This window comes from Arctopsyche grandis, chromosome 1 (assembly GCF_051622035.1).
Source record: "Arctopsyche grandis isolate Sample6627 chromosome 1, ASM5162203v2, whole genome shotgun sequence".
Lineage (NCBI taxonomy): Eukaryota > Metazoa > Arthropoda > Insecta > Trichoptera > Hydropsychidae > Arctopsyche > Arctopsyche grandis.
In genome coordinates, this window is record NC_135355.1 from 32,761,790 (window position 1) to 32,781,991 (window position 20,202).

General features: G+C 37.0%; 2 protein-coding genes across 4 annotated transcripts in view; one reads left to right on the plus strand and one right to left on the minus strand.

Annotated features, from left to right (window-relative positions):
* Window positions 1-2,086: 2,086 nt before the first annotated feature.
* On the plus strand, window positions 2,087-4,584 carry Ipp (inositol polyphosphate 1-phosphatase). Its single transcript, XM_077428564.1, has 4 exons — window positions 2,087-2,528; window positions 2,810-3,080; window positions 3,168-3,324; window positions 3,404-4,584. The coding sequence occupies exons 1-4, from the start codon at window positions 2,325-2,327 to the stop codon at window positions 3,906-3,908; spliced, it is 1,137 nt and encodes a 378-aa protein (XP_077284690.1). The 5' UTR covers window positions 2,087-2,324; the 3' UTR covers window positions 3,909-4,584.
* Window positions 4,585-7,359: 2,775 nt separating this feature from the next.
* drpr (multiple EGF like domains draper) overlaps window positions 7,360-20,202 on the minus strand; it is a 32,608-nt gene continuing 19,765 nt past the window's right edge. The window contains exons 5-19 of one of the 3 annotated variants that reach the window (XR_013260420.1): window positions 19,761-20,007; window positions 19,475-19,686; window positions 17,542-17,687; window positions 17,252-17,402; window positions 15,733-15,839; window positions 15,496-15,660; window positions 14,703-14,903; window positions 12,836-12,991; window positions 10,259-10,435; window positions 10,016-10,177; window positions 9,778-9,933; window positions 9,507-9,686; window positions 9,300-9,419; window positions 8,494-9,225; window positions 7,598-8,387 (exon numbers count right to left, since the gene is read on the minus strand). Coding sequence is in view for 2 of the 3 variants with exons in the window: in XM_077428235.1 (XP_077284361.1) it covers window positions 9,071-9,225; window positions 9,300-9,419; window positions 9,507-9,686; window positions 9,778-9,933; window positions 10,016-10,177; window positions 10,259-10,435; window positions 12,836-12,991; window positions 14,703-14,903; window positions 15,496-15,660; window positions 15,733-15,839; window positions 17,252-17,402; window positions 17,542-17,687; window positions 19,475-19,686; window positions 19,761-20,007 (2,335 nt within the window). In the remaining variant the exon portion in view is untranslated. Of the gene's footprint in view, window positions 9,226-9,299; window positions 9,420-9,506; window positions 9,687-9,777; window positions 9,934-10,015; window positions 10,178-10,258; window positions 10,436-12,835; window positions 12,992-14,702; window positions 14,904-15,495; window positions 15,661-15,732; window positions 15,840-17,251; window positions 17,403-17,541; window positions 17,688-19,474; window positions 19,687-19,760; window positions 20,008-20,202 lie in introns of all 3 variants that reach the window. The other 2 variants (XM_077428235.1, XM_077428248.1) reach the window with 2 other exon arrangements.

The window sequence follows — 20,202 nt, forward strand, 5'->3', positions numbered from 1 at the left end:
CAAACTCTGATAGGAAACGATCAACCTGGAGTCACAAATCCAGGTCTGACCAACAGCATACTCTGAAAAATTCATTTTCATTCAGGGATAGAACCCGGCACCTTCTTGACGGTAAGCAGAAGCTTAACGTCCGAGCTATGCTGCTGGCTAAAGAGCAGACCCAGAGCGCGCTGTCCATTGTTCACATGTTGTAAATGCATTGTTAAAGGTTTGCCGAACCTTTTTAACAAAGCATTTACAATAATGGAACAATAGACGGCGCGCTTCCGGTCCTACCTCTAGTTATGACATGATAGAACAATTATGGTGACATGTTTTAGACATCTTTTCAGTGCAGCCCCGCCACTAAAAATTATCACGAGCCGCCACTGAAAATCACCGAAAAAAAAATATAAATATATTCCTCGACTTACGACGGATTCGACTTACGACCGAGGTCTTTCTTTGTGGCTGCGTTTTAACGATAGTTTATAGGGAGTGCCACTCCCTTAACCTATCCATCGAACGTGTTGTATGGGATCGGACTCTCGGTGATGTTTGTGGTGCGGGCTGGCGGCTGCTCGCTTGTGGGGTGTTTGTCGATCTGGAACACTAAGCAAAATTAGTGCATCATCTGTGGGATACTGTCGGGGTTAGTGTGTTAGTGGGTGGTTAACGGGTATGGACCGTTTGGAGGTGGTTGAGTCTGGTTAATTAAATTGGGTGCTATTTTAGCCTATACCCATCTTCAGAATGTCGATGGGTCTTTGATTGGACGTGAGTTTGGTCACACTGAGGGAATTGATCAGGGGATTGTCTATTTTGCCGAGAGACTTGAAGTAGTTCACGGCAAGTTTGTGTACGTGTTTGTCGAGGTAGTCAATGCTTAGGTCATTGTGAATTATAGTGTTTCTTGTGTACCAGTCGTAGTTGCCCGTGGCACGCAAGAATTTGTTTTGAATTGTCTGTAGTCTGAGTATGGATCTGTTGGAGATGGTAGTGTGAGCCCACACGGGGCTCGCGTACGTGATTTGTGGGCGGATGATGGATTTATATAGCAAGCACTTGTTTTTAAGCGAGAGCTTGCTGTTTGGTTTGCATAGTGGTACAACCGAGGTTCAGAAACGTATCTCCGTCGTAAGTCGAGGAATACCTGTATTTCATTTCGTATTTAAAAAAAAATATCAAGCCCTTGCGTAATATTTGCAACAGGGCCCAAAATTTCTAGCTACGCCACTGTCTCCATCGTTAGCCCCCGAATGCACTTTAGGCGGCGGATAATCCCCATAATGTTCCCACCTTACAGTACTGACCATTTTGTTAGTAAAATACGCGGCCTTTTACTGGGTAATTGGATTATTAGTTACATTGCGATGATCACAAAGACAATTTTTGCTATGAAAACCACGAATGCAGAATATTAGTTATTGTTAGTATGATAGACTTTTCGGCTGCCAGATGTTCCGTTATAAAGATTTTAGTGACTTTGGGGGAGCGCTTTTTTGACCAATGATCACCGAACCCTTGTTCTGACCATTTTGTTAAGAGTTAATTTGAACACCAGAAACGTCTCAGAAGTGAGTTTTTTTTTCGGAATCAACTGACTTGAAAAATCCGAGCGAACACTCTTATTTTGTGGGAAGTTTTAAAGTTGACATATTTCGCTCGATTATATGATTGATTTATTGCCCGGTGGGGTTTTGCCTTGCATCTCGAACCAAATTCTCTCGAAAATAAATCTATAATTTTACGCTAAATTATTTTTATGAGGGTCAAATGAAATAAATTTAGTCAGAGGTTTCAATGTTATTCGTTCGGAACATATTTTATAGTTTTTACATGTGGAAAATATTACTTTAGAAAAAAAATTGTCATCATGTTCAGTCATAAAAATTTAACTGGCTTTCACGCCTCGTTAAATTTGGTTTCTTTATTCGAATACAAAAATATACATACACAAGAGTGAAAGAGAAATCTCAGCAACACTTGAAAAAAAAACGAGATGCAAATATGTCGAACAATGAGAGAGGTAGAGTATTTTGAGTGATTGAACGTGTCAAACCGTACGAGTACGGCCGTACTCTGGCGGGGCCATTTTACTTTCCACGTACCCGTACGGCCGTACTCCTCAAAGGGTTTAAAATACTGGCCGAAAACTGATTTATATACTTACCGAAATTAATTAAAGTACTGGCCATGTAATTTGTTTACCTAATTAAATTAAGCTCAAGATGGTGTCAATGCTCACTAATTTTCTACATTACGACCTGCCCGAGGAGTGACAGTTGATGTCAAGAGTGAAGTGTTGGTGTCGGTGGTGTCAGTGGAGTCGCTGAGTGGGGGCGATGGGGACGGTGGCGCAGGCGCTGATCTTGGCTGCGGAGAAAGCAGCCAATATAGCGCGTGCATGTCGTCGAGAGCAACCCTTGCTAGAGCTGCTGGTCCAACGGAAGGGCACGGCTGACTCCAATCCTAGATTCCTCAACGACTTCAAAACCCTCGCAGATGTACTCATACAAGAAACAGTACGACACGACCTAGCCGCGAAGGTTATCATCATTATTATTCATCACTCACTACTAACTAAATTTAAAATAGCACACATTATATTCTATCTACTCACAGTTCTCATTCATAATACGTGTGCATTTTCGCGCCAAAACTATATCGTTTCATCTGTCCATATATTTGTTTATTTGGACTTTAATTTTTTGACATCCTCTACTTCATGAATATTTATTGTACAATTATCTTTTGAGTTTTAAAATATACATATTATTTGTATAATTTCAAACGAATTAAAGTTACAAATTTATTTCCATCATTGCAGTTTCCAGAATTGACTGACCAAATACACGGAGAAGAAAGCAATAAATTTAGCAATACCCTCGGCGAGACTATAATTGTAGAAGTCAAGGAAACTGAAGCAGAAACAGCCGAACTACTATGCAAAGTTTTAAACGGTGATAAAAATGCCGCCAATCTACTGGCAATGGAAGTTCACAAGACCATCGAAATGGACGACATAAACTCGCAAATAAGCGGCTGCCTCGATTTGGACATACCGGTCAAAGACTTGAGCATATGGATCGACCCAATAGGTACATTAATTACTCAAACAGAGCACAATCCTAAACATCTTCGACTCTAACAATGCCGATGATTTATATATTTTATATATGCTGCAGATTCAACAGCCGAATACATCAGCGGCGATAACAATTCCGTCAGCATCGGAAGCATCAGCTTATCAGGCCTACAATGCGTCACAGTCCTCATAGGTGTCTTTGACAGGAAAACCGGAGAGCCTATCATCGGTGTACTCAATCAACCATTTTACGATGGGTATTATATACTTCAAATCAATTCACAGCATTTTATATAATACATACTAAGCATTAACATGTGTACATGACCGTTTCAGATCAAAAGGCAGATGCTTGTGGGGCGTCAGTCATATGGGTAAAAAGATTTTCTTCAACCCGATGAAAGACTCACCGCTGAAACCTGACGACAAATCAACGGCGACAATCTGCATCAGCTCGAGCGAAAGCGTCGCTCTCAAAGAAATCCTCACCGGCGCTGGATATAATCTGGTAGAATCAGCCGGTGCCGGCTACAAGCTGCTGATGGTCATCCTCGGCTACGCAGACGCGTACATCTTGTCCAAGCCAACGACCTTCAAGTGGGACACGTGCGGACCTCACGCTATTCTCAACGCTCTCGACGGCGGTATCATGGACTACGCCAAGGCTTTGAGCACTTCTGTCGAGTATGACAACTGTGAAATTATGTACGCGTCCGTCGAGGGCAAGAACGAAACGTCTTCCGTCTCCGAGTGGTGCAACCAGGGCGGCATCATAGCGTACAGAAACGCCGAAGTCGTTTCGAAAATTCTAGACATACTCGTCGATGTCGGCAATGAATAAATTAATCATATTTAGGAGTAATAGGAGTAAATGTGATCGTGATGAAAAAAACAGAAGAGAGCTAGTCATCGTAAATTTTCGAATAGTTGTTTCTTTTATACCTGAATCTCAGATTACTATTTTTTTTATGACTATTATGTTGTTTATCGCATATATTTTGAGACAACATTTCCCTACCTCAAATATATACATATATACATCGGTGATCAAGCTTTTAAGAGTCGAAAAACCTGCATAATTCAGAGCCACAAACAATATAATATCGAAATTTATTCATTATTCGCTTTTCAAATGATCTGATTTTATAAATATCAATAGATTTTTAATATAGAAACATATTTTAAATTACACAGTACAAAATACTAATAGCAAAATTGCTCAATTCCAAACGTAGTCATGACCAGTAGCGTAGCGAGAGTAAAGGCGAAAAAACATTGAAATTAACAGAACGGCATGTCTTCCTAGTTCATTGTTAATTCGTACGATCTTATTATTTCGACAAGTTTCTCTTATATTTCTTCAAATATGGGATTAGCCGTTATCAATCACTGTCAAGCTTATATCAATACATGGACAAAATATCACCGAAAACACTCTAGGGGGTGATTTTTGGGACTGCGTGCCTCAGGGATGGCTAAGCATGCTTGGGTTTTTTTTGCATGCTAAAGAGAATCTGAAAAAAAACACGTACCGCGTGCCTCTCTGTATGATTTCGCCCCAAATCGCGCCCGGGGCAAGTTTTTTTTTTTTGTTCCTCCAAATACATACATATCTATATATATATATATATAAATCAATTTTTTGTCGTTCTGTCTGTCACGTATGCGTTCCTATACCATTCAACAGATTGCGATGAAACTTACATGAGTTATTGTGTATGCCCGCGATGGTTTCTGTAAAAAAAAATCGTCCAAAAACGGGAACAGGAAAACAAGAATGAGTGGCATTGAAACGCAATAATTTGAAATGTGTTCGCGTCACCATCTGCGTTGTTGGTATAAAACAAACAAACAATTGAATCATTTCAAATTACCGCCTGCGTTTTTCTGACAAATTATCATTACTGTAATTTAATTTCATTATTAAGTAATTTAATTTGAAAGTGAAACATTTACTTATCGAAACACATCGAGAAACGGGAACGGGAAACTTACATGACTTATTGTGTGCATGCCCGCGATAGTTTCTGTAAAAAAAATCGCCCAAAAACGGGAACGGGAATTGCATGCGTTATTGTGGCATTGCAACGCATGCCAGGTTCAGCTAGTTATATATAAAAATATGTTATTTTATGACGAAACGATTTCGATTTGTAAAACTCATGTATGGTATTACCTTCTTCTTCTTGTTAATGCCTTGTCCGCATCCGGACGTTGGTGACCACCTCGTCGATTATTTGAAGATATCCGCATCGGTCTTCAGCGGCTCGGAACAGCTCTTTGGCGCTCATATCGGTCCACATGCGCATGTTTCGAAGCCAAGATAACTTTTTCCTGCCAATCCATTTTTTTCCTTCTATTTTCCCCATGGTTATCAAACGGAGAAATTCGTATTTTGAACCCCGTATCATGTGTCCGAGGTACTCCATCTTTCTCCGCTTGATGACAGAAACAAGTTCCCTGCCTCTCCCCATCATGCCGAGGACAGCTTCGTTTGATATCTTTTTGGTCCACGGAATCTTCAGCATACGCCTATAGACCCACATCTCAAAAGCTTCAATGCGGCTGATCATCTTGGTTTTCAGAGTCCACATCTCACATCCGTGTAGTAATACTGTCCAGACGTAGCTCTTCGCGAATCTCAACCGCGTATGAAGATTGAGATGCTTGTTTGTAAGCGCCGCCTTCATTTTGACAAATGCTGTTGTAGCCATCTCGATGCGGATTCTTAAATCTTCATCTGGGTCCATCTCTTCATTCAGCCAGGTACCCAGGTATTTGAATCTTTTTACTCTTTCTATCACCTCTCCATCCAAGGTTAGATTCCCGGTGTCTGTTTGCATTCTATCCACTATCATAAATTTTGTCTTCTTTAGATTTATGCGCAGACCTCTTCGATTGCTTTCTTGATGTACACGGTCTAGAGATCTTTGCAGGTCTGCTAAATTTTCAGCGACTAGTGCCGTGTCATCAGCATATCTTATATTGGTGATCGTCTCGCCGCCCACCTTGATGCCCTCCGCCTCTTGGAGAGCATCGTGGAAGATGGATTCGGTGTACGTGTTAAAAAGAGTATTACCTTAAAATACAGTAATTTACAAAAGTTTCTATACTTTATTACTTCGTATTGTCTTACCCTGAAAATATGTAAGACCCGGTCTTACATATAAGGTAAGAAGGTACACTCGAAAACTACACTAGAGCTTATTTTCGGGTGTACCTTCTTACCTTTAGGTACATACACCGATTTCTCATAATATAGTATATAATAATCGGAACTGAAACAGGGATCGGGAACCGGAACTGAAAAAGGAATTCGGATCCAGAACTGAAAACGGAATCCAGATCCGGAATTGAAACAGTAATCGGGATCCAGAACTGAAACTGGAATCGGGATCCGGAACTGAAACAGCAATCAGAACTAAAACAGTAATCGAGGCTGCCGCAATTCGAAATCAAAATCGAAAAAAGAATCGGGATCCGAAACTGAAACAGTTATCGGGATCCGGAACTGAAACTGGAATCGGGATCTGGAACTGAAAAAGATATCGAGGCTGCCGCAAATCAAAATCGATTCACTCGGTCGCTGCTGCGGCTGCCGACCCAAAGTGTGTGTCAAATGCGTCACCCATGTGTAAGTGATGAAAGAAGCGTGTGTGTCAAATCCCCGCGTCTCGAATACTCGGCTGTGATTGGCCCCTATACTGTACTACGTTCTGATACATATCCCCGTGTCTCGAATACTCAGCTGTGATTGGTTCCCCATACTGGTCGGTGGTCTGTCACATACATATTTACCGACACACCGTTTTTATATACATATTATTTATAATTATAAACAGCATTATCTTAAATGAAACTTCAGCTTTCTTTCAAAACAAAGCCTAGAAAAACTCCATGTTGGATTATGAAGAACAATCTTAATTGTTTATGTTTTTGTACGTTCACATTGTACTTTTCAAAGTGAACCAAGTTACTACAAAATGACAAGACAATAAATATAAATATATTTTGCCTTCGCTTTTGATGCGCTCAGGGCGTCGATACCCCCATCGCCCCCCTTGTTACACCATTGGTCATGACTCAAATATCTTAAACCATTAAATAACTTCAATATCGTATTGGTGCTCAATGATTCAGCAAAACTAAGTTTTGATTAAGTCGTAAACAAATGTTAAAATTTGTTGTTGAATGTTTCGAGCACAATAATAAGCTTAAAACATTTTTTTGTAACAATTTTTAAAATTGACCATGAAAGTGCAATGTTAACTTAAAAGAAAATGAGATGATTTACATGTAAATAAGATTCTATCTATCAATGATCGTGAACCTTTTAATGCATTCCATATTTACATACGAAAAGTTGACTATACTAGCAATGTATTTTAAAATATTATTATTATGTACTTTATAAATGTACGTTTACTTTTCCCAATATGTGTAATAACAAAAAAAAAATCTGATATTGGAAAAGTGCCATATTCTTATCGATACCAACGTATGTAATTAATTATGAAATAAACACATATTACAAAATCCAATGTTTTAATTTCGTGAAATAAATTTTATTAGCCTGATTAAATATATTTACAATTACTGTAGGTATAATTTCATTATAAAAATAAAATGATCTCATTATTTATAAACTTACATTGCTATCACAGTTAATACCAATAATTGCGATAGCCAAAATGATACTATGTTAAATATTTGCATTGGCACAATTTGAACTACATTATTAGAAAAACTTCCATTGCTTCGAAGGCAATATAAACATTTTAGCATTAAAAAACATAAATAAATTCATTTATAATTCACGACGACAATACAAACATGTAAAATGCAATACACAATTAACGTCGAAACAATCATAATATTTTAATTCATTTCGATAAAATAGTCTTTTTATATTGATGCAAAATCTAAAAGCGCATGCGCTTTATACCTATAGAATAAGATCGTGTAAATATAATAGTTTGAAAATTTTAAATGCATGTATTTATGTACAATTAAATCGATTTCAAATATAAGATATGACATGTCAATTTACACAATAATAATTAATAATAGAAACTTATCACAGGTAACATTTTTTTAAGATATGATTTCGAATGTATAAAAATATTTACAAAACAGAACGGTCTAGAAGAACACTTATTAAAAAATATAAAATGTCTGAATTTAGATTTAGCTACATAATAAAAATATTATCATTTAATTTCAATGCAATCAAAGACATATTAACTGTCTGTTTACATACTCAGGTATACGTTTTACAATTATGCTGTATTTACACAAGGCCAACTGTCAAAACGCTCCACTAAGCCAAGCCAATGTTAGCCTCGTGTAAATAGGTGTTCCGACACTACACGATTGGCTTGGCTTAGTGGAGTGTCTTAACAAATGGCCTCGTATAAACGCAGCACTAATATACGATGCGCGAATATTCAAAGACACTACAATACTTACTAGTTATAAAAGTCACCCTTCGAGCATAGTCTCTTAATTATTCAGCATTTACCTAAAATGACTATATTTTTGTTCATATTTTAATATAAATATTATGCAGATCGTTCGCAGCGACGTTCACATTCAATTCCAGGCCTGATCCTAAATGAAAACATACTGAAAATCGGGACTCAAATCACCAGCTGATAAATGCCACATGACACAACCACTATCAGTCGTAGATTACAATCTGATTTACAACAAGTTTTCTAAATAGATCAGGCCTGCCTTAGCTATCACCGTCATTAAAGCACTCTACAGCAAACGCGATCAGGCACCAAAAACACTCTTTTCAGTTCATTTCATATAAGCTGATCCCTTCGTCAGGATGCACCTTTGAAAAAATCATTGAGAACGCTCAATTATCGAATAAATTCACAAAGCAGGGTTCACACAATTTTGCACACACACATAAATTACATAAAAGCGCTCGCATTTAATTCGTAAATCTAATATCATGATTCTATTAATAGAGTTTTCTTAAAAGTAATGATATTATTTCGGAGCTGAGCTGTCAGTCGATTTCGCCGAGGGCGAAGGAGATCGTCTAGTGTTTTCTTTCTTGGGTGGTAAGCCGTTGACCGTTTGCTGATAATGAGGCCTCCAAGAGCTGGCCGGTCTGGTATAGTTCAAATGATCATACTCCATTTCTAAATCACAACAGAGAATATTATACAAATATACGATATGCAAATATTAAACATGCACAGATATAATCAATTACCCTTTCCGTCTTTGAGTTTTATTTCGTCGTAGACGTGATCGACTACTTTATTATCGTCAATGTCCACAAACACGTTGGGATTGGTGAGATCTGCGTTTTTATTCTTCATATTGTCACAACCTGAAAAATATACATTCAACATCAATTAAACTTTGAAGTGATGCTTTGTTTTTTATTTACATATAGTTCAAAATATATAAAACGTACAATCGTCGGAATCGCTCGATCCGCTGGCTCCAGCCAGTCTCAACTTCTCCGAGTCAGTGTTGTTCTTCTTCAATTCGAGATTATTCCTGATGTGATTAGCTGCGTTGTTCAAGAGACCTGTCGAATCATCAGCTCTGCTGGTTTGAAAAGAGTATACTGGATTGTCGAAGTGATGACGAGCTGAAAATATGCCAAATTTTAGATGATTTAGATGCCAAATTTTAGATTATTAACCTAAATACACACATACATATATACATATATACAATACCTGGTTGCGAATGTGGATCAGCAATGTACTGCACGTGTGCTATTTCAGTCTTCAAACGAGACACATGCCTTCTATAATAGAACACAATAGCGACTATAGCTGCGACTAGAATGATAGTCACTATAAGACCAGATATCATAGCAGCATTACCACCGTCTACAAAATAAAACAAACAATACTATTAAAAAACAAAAAACTTTAAAGAATAAACAGCAAAATGCCCATAAAATGAACATACCGCTTTCTTTGGCTTCTAATGCATCCTTGACGTTCTCGTCGCAGTCATTTCCTCTGAAACCTATCCGGCAAACACAACCTTCAGCAGCATGACACATGAATTGATCAGACTTACATTCACACGGTTGCATACAATGTTCACCGTAATAGCCTTCCGGACAAACTATAAGAAAGTATATGTAAATTAAACTATGCACTTTTAGAACGACATGCAATATGAACGACAATATGAGAAAAATCTTACTTTCATTGCAATGCGCTCCGGTAAAGCCAGGTTTGCATCGGCAATGGCCGTCGTTGCCGCGACACAGTCCATTCTCTCCGCACGAGCAGCGTTGACGACAAGCTATTCCCCAAGTTCCGTTTGAACACGGAGTGGCACAAGTGGGTCCTGTCCAGCCAGGAGGACACGAACAAGCGCCTAAAATTGCATTACAATAATTAATATTAAATAGTTGCATAAGTTTGTGCACGATTTTCATAGATAGCGGTAAACGTATTTGCACGGTGGTGCTGTTTTTTTTTTTTCCATATTTGCATGCTCCGATTGGGTGACAGTATTGTTGCGTAGGGGTGGGTTCAGGATCCAAATAAAAGGCCAAAGTCACAGCATTTATTTAACAATTCAGGAGGTCCACACGTAACCAGCGCTCGCTCTAGATTGATCTGATATAGCGTGTGCACTTCCTTATTAAGGACAAGTTACTCCCCACAGCTTCCCCGATCCATTTATCTATTGTCTAGGCATGTACAGTTTTAGGTGAATTCTAGTGGGCACTTACTGGGTACCGTTCGACCTAATCCGGGGGTCTCTATTGTTCACCCCCTCCCCAATGCACTTAGAGAGCGGATACTCTCTCCTGTGCTCCCACATTACAGTATCATATATCAGTTTGACATCAAACAAGTCGGTTAATGCGACAGAAATCAATTTCAAAATGGAGATTGAAAAGATACATTTACGGCATGTTATGTTATACAAGGATTGAGTGTTGGAACTGCACAAAAAACATCCAGGACGTTTATCTGAACTGTGCTCCTGCTTTCCGAACAGTTAAAAGTGGTTCAACAGATTTTGAAATGGCGATTTCAACATGGGAGATCAACCCCACTCTGATGATGAAATTGTGAGTACCTTAGTGGAAAATATTCCAAGGATTAAAACTGAGGAGAGTGTTGAAATGATTAACATTGATAGCACTGAGCAACAAAAAATCACGTTTTACATCTTACCGGAGCGGAGACTAATCAATCTTTAAAAGTTTGACCCACTAAATTCGAATATGACAATGATTTTTGTTGATTCTTCTCGTTTATGAGATATATAAGACTTTAAAAGTTCGCTAGATAGTTAAGTATATTAATGCAATAAAAAATCAGAATCAGTAGAAAAAACATCTGACTACTGATTTCAATACTTACTTTTGGCACAACAATACTAGATTTTGAGCCAAAGACTGCAAAAGCCAAAAATCTGTAAAACTTGTGCATTTTTTTAAACGCTTATATCTCATAAACTAGAAGAAGCCAACAAAAATTATTGTCATTTTCGAATTTAGTGGGCAAAACTTATTATAGATTGATTAGTCACCGCTTCGGTATTTGTGTGCCATTTCTCTCCTTTGACAATGAAAAAAAGTCGAAATGGAAAATTCTCCATCACCCACCATATTCTCCAAACGTTCCTCCTTCAGATTTTTATTTATTTCGTTCTTTGCAGAATAGTATGAATGGTAGGAATCTTAATTCCGTGGAAGCTGTTGAAAATCACATTGCGAACTTTTTTAAAAATAAACAAAGATAAAAAGTTATTTCTACAAAAACGAAATCGAGAAGCTTTGTAGAACGTTGAAAAACAATTATAGAGAAAGATGGCAACTATCTTTCTTCTGCCGAATGCCCTGTCCGCGTCCAGACATTGGCGACCACCTTGTTAATTATTTGCAGATATCCGCATCGGTCTTCAGCAGCTCTGAACAGATCTTCAGCACTCATATCGATCCACATGCACATGTTTCGAAGCCAAGACAACTTCTTACTGCCAATCCATTTACCACCTTCAAATTTTCCCATGGCTATCAGACAGAGAAATTCGTATTTCGGACCCCATATCATGTGTCCGAGGTACTCCATCTTTCTCCGCTTGATGACAGAAACAAGTCCCCTACCTATCCCTATTATGCTGAGGACGGTTACACGACAATTGGTGCAAGTCCGAAAGGTTCAACGACAAAATGTACCCGAAAATTAGTGCACTGACAAAATGTTCACGGAAATAATGTTCAAAAATTCTAAATTTTTAAAGTTAATTATAAATTATTATTATTTTTCAATTTAAATAAGTAAATATCGGATACGGTTGAGAACACCTATCATTTACACTAATTTAATAACGCCCGCAATGTATACGATAAAAAGTAAATTATTCATTTGAAATAAAGAAAATTTTGGAGACGGTTGAGAAGCCCTGCCATATAAACTAATTCAATGTAATCTGCAGTTCATACGCTTAGAAAGTTTTTTTTTCAATTTAAATAAGTAAATATTGGATACGGCTAAGAACCCCTAACATTTAAACTAATTCAATGACATCTTAAAATGATATTCAATGAGTCACAATGACATTCGCTTAAAATGTAATTGTTCAATTTAAATAAGAATATGTTGGTGCGGTTGAGAACACCTGTAATTTATACTAATTTAATAACATCCGCGATCTATACGATAAAAAGTACCATATACATCGATAAATATAATACAATAAAAAGTTACTTTTATTATGCAAAAGCTAAATAAATATGAAAAACGTTATTATAATTACCAGTGACGTGATGACAGTCGCCTCCATTCCTGCAAGAGCACTTGCTGGCACAGTTTGGTCCGAATTTATCAATCGGACATGGATGATCACACGTTATGCCGATATACCCGGGTCGACAATGATATACTCCGCTTATGTGATTGCACGGTCCGTTTTCTAAAATAATATGCGTATTGTTTTGTTAACAAAAATTTTAGAACTTATTAAAGTGCATGAAATAATGTTTTTGATGATGAAAATTATTTTTCGGTGTGTCATATTATCTATGGGGTTAGATGGCAAGAAAATGTTAATACGAATGAGCGACATTTTTTGTATTAAATATACAGAGCAAAGTATCTTTGAAGCATTATTAATGTTCATAAATTCAAGACCATATTTGCAATTTATTGGTACTTATTGTTTATATAGGCGCATCCGAGCATCGAGTATATATACTTACAAATACATGGCAGTTACACGAATGGCCTCTAGGTGTCGCAAACAGTTTTAGTAAAGTGACAGTACGCAGTATGCAACCAGTGATTGACGTCACATCGAACGATATCAATAAAAATCGAAAACGCATTTCCCAAATAATTTTATTATACATACTTACATATATATTATATGTATATGAATTTCACATTCATAATATGTGGTATACATAAATTACCTTGAAAGGAGGAACCTGAATTATTCCTGCATCTACAAACTTAAAGTTCGATACATATTCAAAAATGGACATACAATATGCAAGGTCAGTATTATCTTATTGCAGAGAGAGACTCTTCAGATGAATCTTTGTATATGCCACCACATAAACTCTACAAAATAACATCCTATGATATGTTGACGAGCTGTACCTCCATGTTTTATCATTACACTGTCTAAAACTGTTTGCGATACCTGTGTAGATGTCATTCAAGTAACTGCCTTGTATTTGTATGTGTTAGTGTATACTCGATGCTCTGAGGCGCCCGTATAACCAATAAGTACCAGTTTATTTGTCATGCAAAATATTTCAATTTGGAATTAATGTACTGAAAAGGTGCCCTATTTGTTTTATTTTCATAGCTTATATAATAATAAATTATATAAGTTATGTAAATAACTCTAAACATGCTCTATTTATTTTAATAGAAGGATTTTAAGACCAACTTTAATAATAAATCGACTAAAAGCATCATTCCAATAAAAATATACAATAAATAATAAGCTATTATGATTGCATGATTACATTATCAAATGTTCATATTTATTATTATAAAATTAATTCGTAAAATTTTGACCCACTACAATCGAATACTGATTAAACAATAAAATTGTATTTCAAAATAGATTCATATCAAATAATACTTTATCAATAAATTTGAAGCTGTTTACATTTTAATTATATAAATATTTTTTTACCGTTTCCTCCCCCTTTCCCACTTACCAACATTATTTCCTATTTTTTATACTCAATTCTATCCACAATCATAAACTAACCCTCGTGACTAATAATCTGACATCTGCAATTTTGTGCAATAAAATCAATGAAATTGCAGATATGAAAAAATTACTCACAAAGGCTAGTTCCATTCAACAAAACTACACCCATATACATATGTACATGTACTAAATAAAACCCTTCCATTCCATCCCTTTAAGCATGAGAGGCATTGAATAAAACACACCCAACGTATTGCATATATTGTAATTTGAGCATTCAAACGTAATAAGAATGCATTTAAAGCATACAAATTACCATACGATCCAAGCCAACACAGTCCGAAGGAAAATAAAAATACAACCAAAACCAAAAAAGAAATAATACATGGTTATAAGCGATGATGGGATGTTATGGTGTGAAAAAAAATGAAAAAAAAAATAGAACAAAACGGACCAGCCAAACTCGGAAGACATTTTTCCTTGCAGCCAAAACCGAACACACCGTTCGGACACGGATCATTGCAATGTGGGCCTCTCCAGCCGCGTGCACAGTAGCATCCACTATCATCGCATGAACTGTTGTTATTGCAATCGCATTTTTTATCGCACGTGTCTCCGTAAAAGCCGACGCCGCACCGAGATTCGCAACGAACACCTGATGATGATTATATTTCTATATACATTTCATACACTCAGAGTAGCATGTGCTTTGAAGAAAGCAGGAGGAAACGGGAACACACATAGATACATATGTGATACCACTCGATCGATAACATACATACAAAAAATCAATGCAAAACAATAAAACAAATACATATTTGATTCAAAAATATTAAAAAACAAATTACACTATTATTACATACATATACAGAAAAAAGCCATTCAAATGAAAATAAAAGCATTATTAGATGGCTTTGAAATAAAATATCAATCCAATATCTATGATCAAAACAATACTATCTAGCAATTAGAAGACGAGCACTACTGTCAATTGACGTGTGAGACAAATCTTCAATTAACGTCTATTACATACATACATACGTACACACAACTGGGAGCATTTTTTCTAGCATTCAACATACATGATGAAGACATTTCATTCAAATGACTTATGCAAGTTAGTATCATATATAATAAGATAAATTAAATTTTCATACTGATAATAAAGCAGATTAATTCAGAAGTATACTATATCTATCATGCTAAAGACCAAATAAAACAGTCGAAACGTCAAAAATGTTAAATACCGTTCCATCCGTCTTTGCAAAGGCACCGTCCCGTCGCAGCGTCGCAGTTGAAGTGACTTTCTGGGAAGCAGTCACATTTGTGTTGACACCCCGAGCCGAACCACCCCGATGGACACTTTCGGTCGCAAACTTCGCCGGTATAACCGGGTGCGCACACGCAAGAACCTGAAATTGAACATGCATACATTGAACAAATACCAAATGATAGAAATTGGTAGACTGGAATTGAAATCTTACCATTTTGGGGATTGCAGGCTGCATTATTTTGACATTTGCATTGCGTGTTGCAGTTGAAACCGTAAAAGCGACCGTCGCATGGCCTATCACACTTTGGACCCTTCCACCTGCATAAAAACAAAACAAACAATTAGCACAGTAGTAATTAATGGCTTCACATGAAACTTTCGAAATTACTTAATTTTATTTGCAAGATAAAACCTAAAAAAAATGGTTACAACTCTGGAGAAACCTCTACTCCCATAAAATTTAATGATATGACACTTCCACTAGAAGAAGAAGCCAAACATATGGGTAAACATCTGTACCGCAGATTGACGTGGAGAAAAAACATATCTGGACAAAAGGTATACAACTAAACTTCAAACTCAAGAAGCACCACTGATAATCAGAAAGAAATAACACTGACCATGGGGAACAAACTTTTAGTATTTAAGGCCATCTTAACAGCGTCCATCCATCTACCCTCACGACTTAATCCCCTTCAACCCGCTTCACACCTTGAGTATACACTCAATAGCACAGCCAGAATCATAGCAACACCATACACACAACTGATGGCCCAAGACCCACATTTTTTTTTTGTTACATTGTAATTTTCCTTCTTCTTTGTATCGTTATCACTAGGGGGGGGGAGTACTATGGTACCTACGAATTTGGGTCACCATCCTGTGAGTTGGGACCAATTCAGCTATGTTGGTGGCTGCTACTTTACTTTCTTCCCAACCATCAAATTAAATAGTCGTGTTTACAACAATGCCATTATTTCACTCCAACTGCCCCCCATAGGAACATGCACATGCTTATACACCGAGACCTTTTTGGCGCGAACGGGCGATCAGTAATGTTCAACGAATACCGATCGCCTAATCTACACGTTACAGTATTTTTGATGGTTTTAAATCAATAAATAGTCATTGACAGTACTCAAATTTTCATCTTGTAACTTCTCAAAACTACCATTTTACCAATATAACCGATTTTATGAAGATTTTATTTTTTACAGTGAGGATGAGTGGTTCTCTAAGAATAAGTCACTTTTTATTGTAAAAGTGAAAAACGCTTGAACTTTGCGTTTCATTTTTTTGTTATTATTATGTAAATATATACATAATAGATCAATATCTGACATACACAAAAACAAATTCACAAAAAACCGATCTTACGCATTAACAGAAGACCCATGCATGACAAACATAGAAGTAGAATCAATAGAATGGTCATTGTTAACAAAGGTATCGTCTAAAAGCGAGCCATCGAAGAGAGAGACGGAAAGTCAGAAGAGATACAAGAGAGAGAGAGAGAGACGAAGTTTAGCAAACAATGAACAAACATTTTTGGAGGCTGAGAGCGATTCTATGCATTCTACTTCTATGATGACAAATAATACGTTCTAGAGCAGGTAAGACTTATACCCAGAAGTTTGTGTACAAAATGCTTTTATGACAGCTTCGACACACTATAATGTAAACAAAACAAACTATTTATATATATATATGTAAATAAACAAAATATTTACCCGGCAGTACACGAGCACTGTCCAGACTCAGTGGAGCACGACGCACCGTTGTGACACTCGCACTCTTGGGAGCAATCTATTCCGTAAAAGCCATCAGGACATTCAGATTCGCATCGTTCACCTCTGTATCCAGGTGCGCAAATGCAAGTGCCTAAAAAAAGAACACATAGATTAACAACATCGACACGATTCGATAGGGTGCATGTCAAATCACGATGATGAGATGAACTTGAAGCAGAACAAGTGATCATGTGCAGTAATAAAATTTTAGCACTACTGAGTGTATTTACCGTTGACGGGTGAGCACAATGCATTGTTTAAGCATTTGCACGCTTCGTGACAGCCTTTGCCATACGTGAGCAACGGACATTGTCTGTTGCAAAATCGGCCGTCCCATCCAGGGTGACATACGCAAACGCCGCTCCACGGATGACAACTATTATGCACACACACATAAAGCATATTTGAAATAAATAAAAAAAAGCTGGTAAAAAAGCATGCATTGATAAATAAATTTATTTAAATAAACAATAAAATCATTCTCATATAATATATGTACATATATACAGAAAATAAGCTTTCATTATAAAAATGGTTTTGTTATATAAAAAGCTTTGTGTACAATAACAACCACTTCATATAAATTTATTTAATCCACGTCACAATGTTATCATCTACTTAAAGGCATTTAAGAACTCAAAACTGCCTATTTATGGCTTAGATCGTTCAAACAACTCTTAGAGTGAAAATGGAAAATAAAATGCAAAACAACGCAACTTGGTCAAATCTGGTTCCCGGAAAGATGCACTAAATTGCACTGAATAGTAGCGCAGTTTCGAAAAGTCATAATTTTCAAAGGCGCTCAAAAAGAACTTACGCAATAGAATTCCCCAAAAAAAGCATATTCGGATAACATTGTTACGTACACCGCCGAGTAAGTGCAATCGGATTAGGCCGAGTAGCATCCCAGAGACTGTGTGACCGTTATAATTGGTTTCAAGGATTATCTCTGGACTAAGTGCAAGTAGGCTAAACAATGGCCACCGAATTGGCCGCTATTGGTCCCTTCTCAGAAGCGACCGATTCCGTGGGACTGAGTGTCGTGGGAATACATACCCGGGTACATGCCTAACAATAGGGAAGTAACCGGACGACGAAGATGACCTGAGCGGCCTATCCGTTGTAAGGCGGTACTTGGGCGATATCAAGACATTCTGGACGGAGCACTGCCAGTGCGTGTATCTCCTTAATCACCAATAAATGCTGTGAAACGACTTTGGCCTTTTACTTGGATCCTCCACCCACCCCTACGCAACAATATAAATACCCCTTGACACATTTTTGTGGAATTCTATTGCGTGAGTTCTCTTTGAGCGTTTTTGAAAGTTTGGATGTCTAGAGAGTGGAACTATCTCGAGTGTATTTTTCCGGTCACCGTTAAATCTGTACCGTTACTTCTCTTCCCAAACCTCACCCCCTGGAGTGTTTAACAATAATCAATAACGGTAAGATAGTACAAATTAATATTGACATGAAGACACGCCTATCACAGCTGGAGTTCAGCGTACGCGTCCCATGTCGCGATTTTAAGTGTATTCTTACCATTAATGTGTGATCAATTCGAACACTCAAAATGGCCGAAAAGGTACGATAATTCAAAAATTTATATTCGAGTTATACTCAAACAGCCAAAATAGTATTTTACAATAAAAAAAAAACACATTGAACGTACGTATATTATATAAATATTCATAAATGAATAACAAATAGTAAGTTCAAGGTGAGCAATCTCAAACCAAAAAATATAATGTATAATAAAAAAAGTAATCGACTATAAAAATAATTTTGGAATTTTACAGTCCTTATTATCGTAAGGCTATAAATATAAATGTACATATGTATGCAATAGAACTATTCTGAAACTTTTATGCATTCAAGTCATTACACTTTTTAATTAATCCTGCTTTATAAGATTAATTGCATCCAATTAAAAAAACACTATTAAAGAAAAGCGGTCAGAAGTTGTAGATATAATATAAAACTGATTACTTCATATGTACAAAGTCCTTACAATTCATAGCTAATGAATAATAAGCATCTAATGAATAAAATCAAATAAGAAACACTAAATGAGATGATTTTTCGTACAAGTACGTTTGTATATGACAATATATGTATTATAAAATACGGATGTAAAATTTTTTACAATCGTAACAAACTCACTATTCCGTAGTAGCCTGATTGCACTCGCAGTCATGTACACAATTTGGTCCATAATTGGTGCTGGAACACACTCTATCCTTGCAGTACACACCCTTCCAACCCTTCCCACAAGTGCAAGAACCGTCAAAGGGGCTACACTCACCGTCATTTTCACACTTACACATCTTTTCACAGTTGGGGCCGAAGCGACCTGAAGGACACGGCTCGAGACACTGTAAAAATCCAATACGTAAAAATCGAAGCCGAATGCAAGATATTATGTTAAAATTATATTAGAGACATTAACCCTGTTTCCGGTGAAACCTGGAGCACATTGACAAACGCCGGTGATGGGATCGCAGCCAGCTCCGTTGTGACAATCGCACCGATTTGAACACTGATCTCCCCAGCTACCTTTTGAACAGCGTTCGGCACACACAGATCCAGTCCAACCTTTCGTACATACGCAGGTATCATTATTTCCGATGCATAGGCCGCCATTTTGACATCGGCACTCTGGGCCACATTCATCATTACGACAGTCAGTTTCACACCTAAAATTTGTATTAAAACAATAATTATTCCACAATTCCACTTATGTATACACATGTACATATATGTTACAGTATTAGAGTTTTAAGTCATTCATATTGGAATACAATTCAACTAGTAAATTATATCTCTACAAGCGCAAATACACTTTCAACAATGTGCGCCAGTTGGAATATAATAGTTGAGTTTTGACAGCT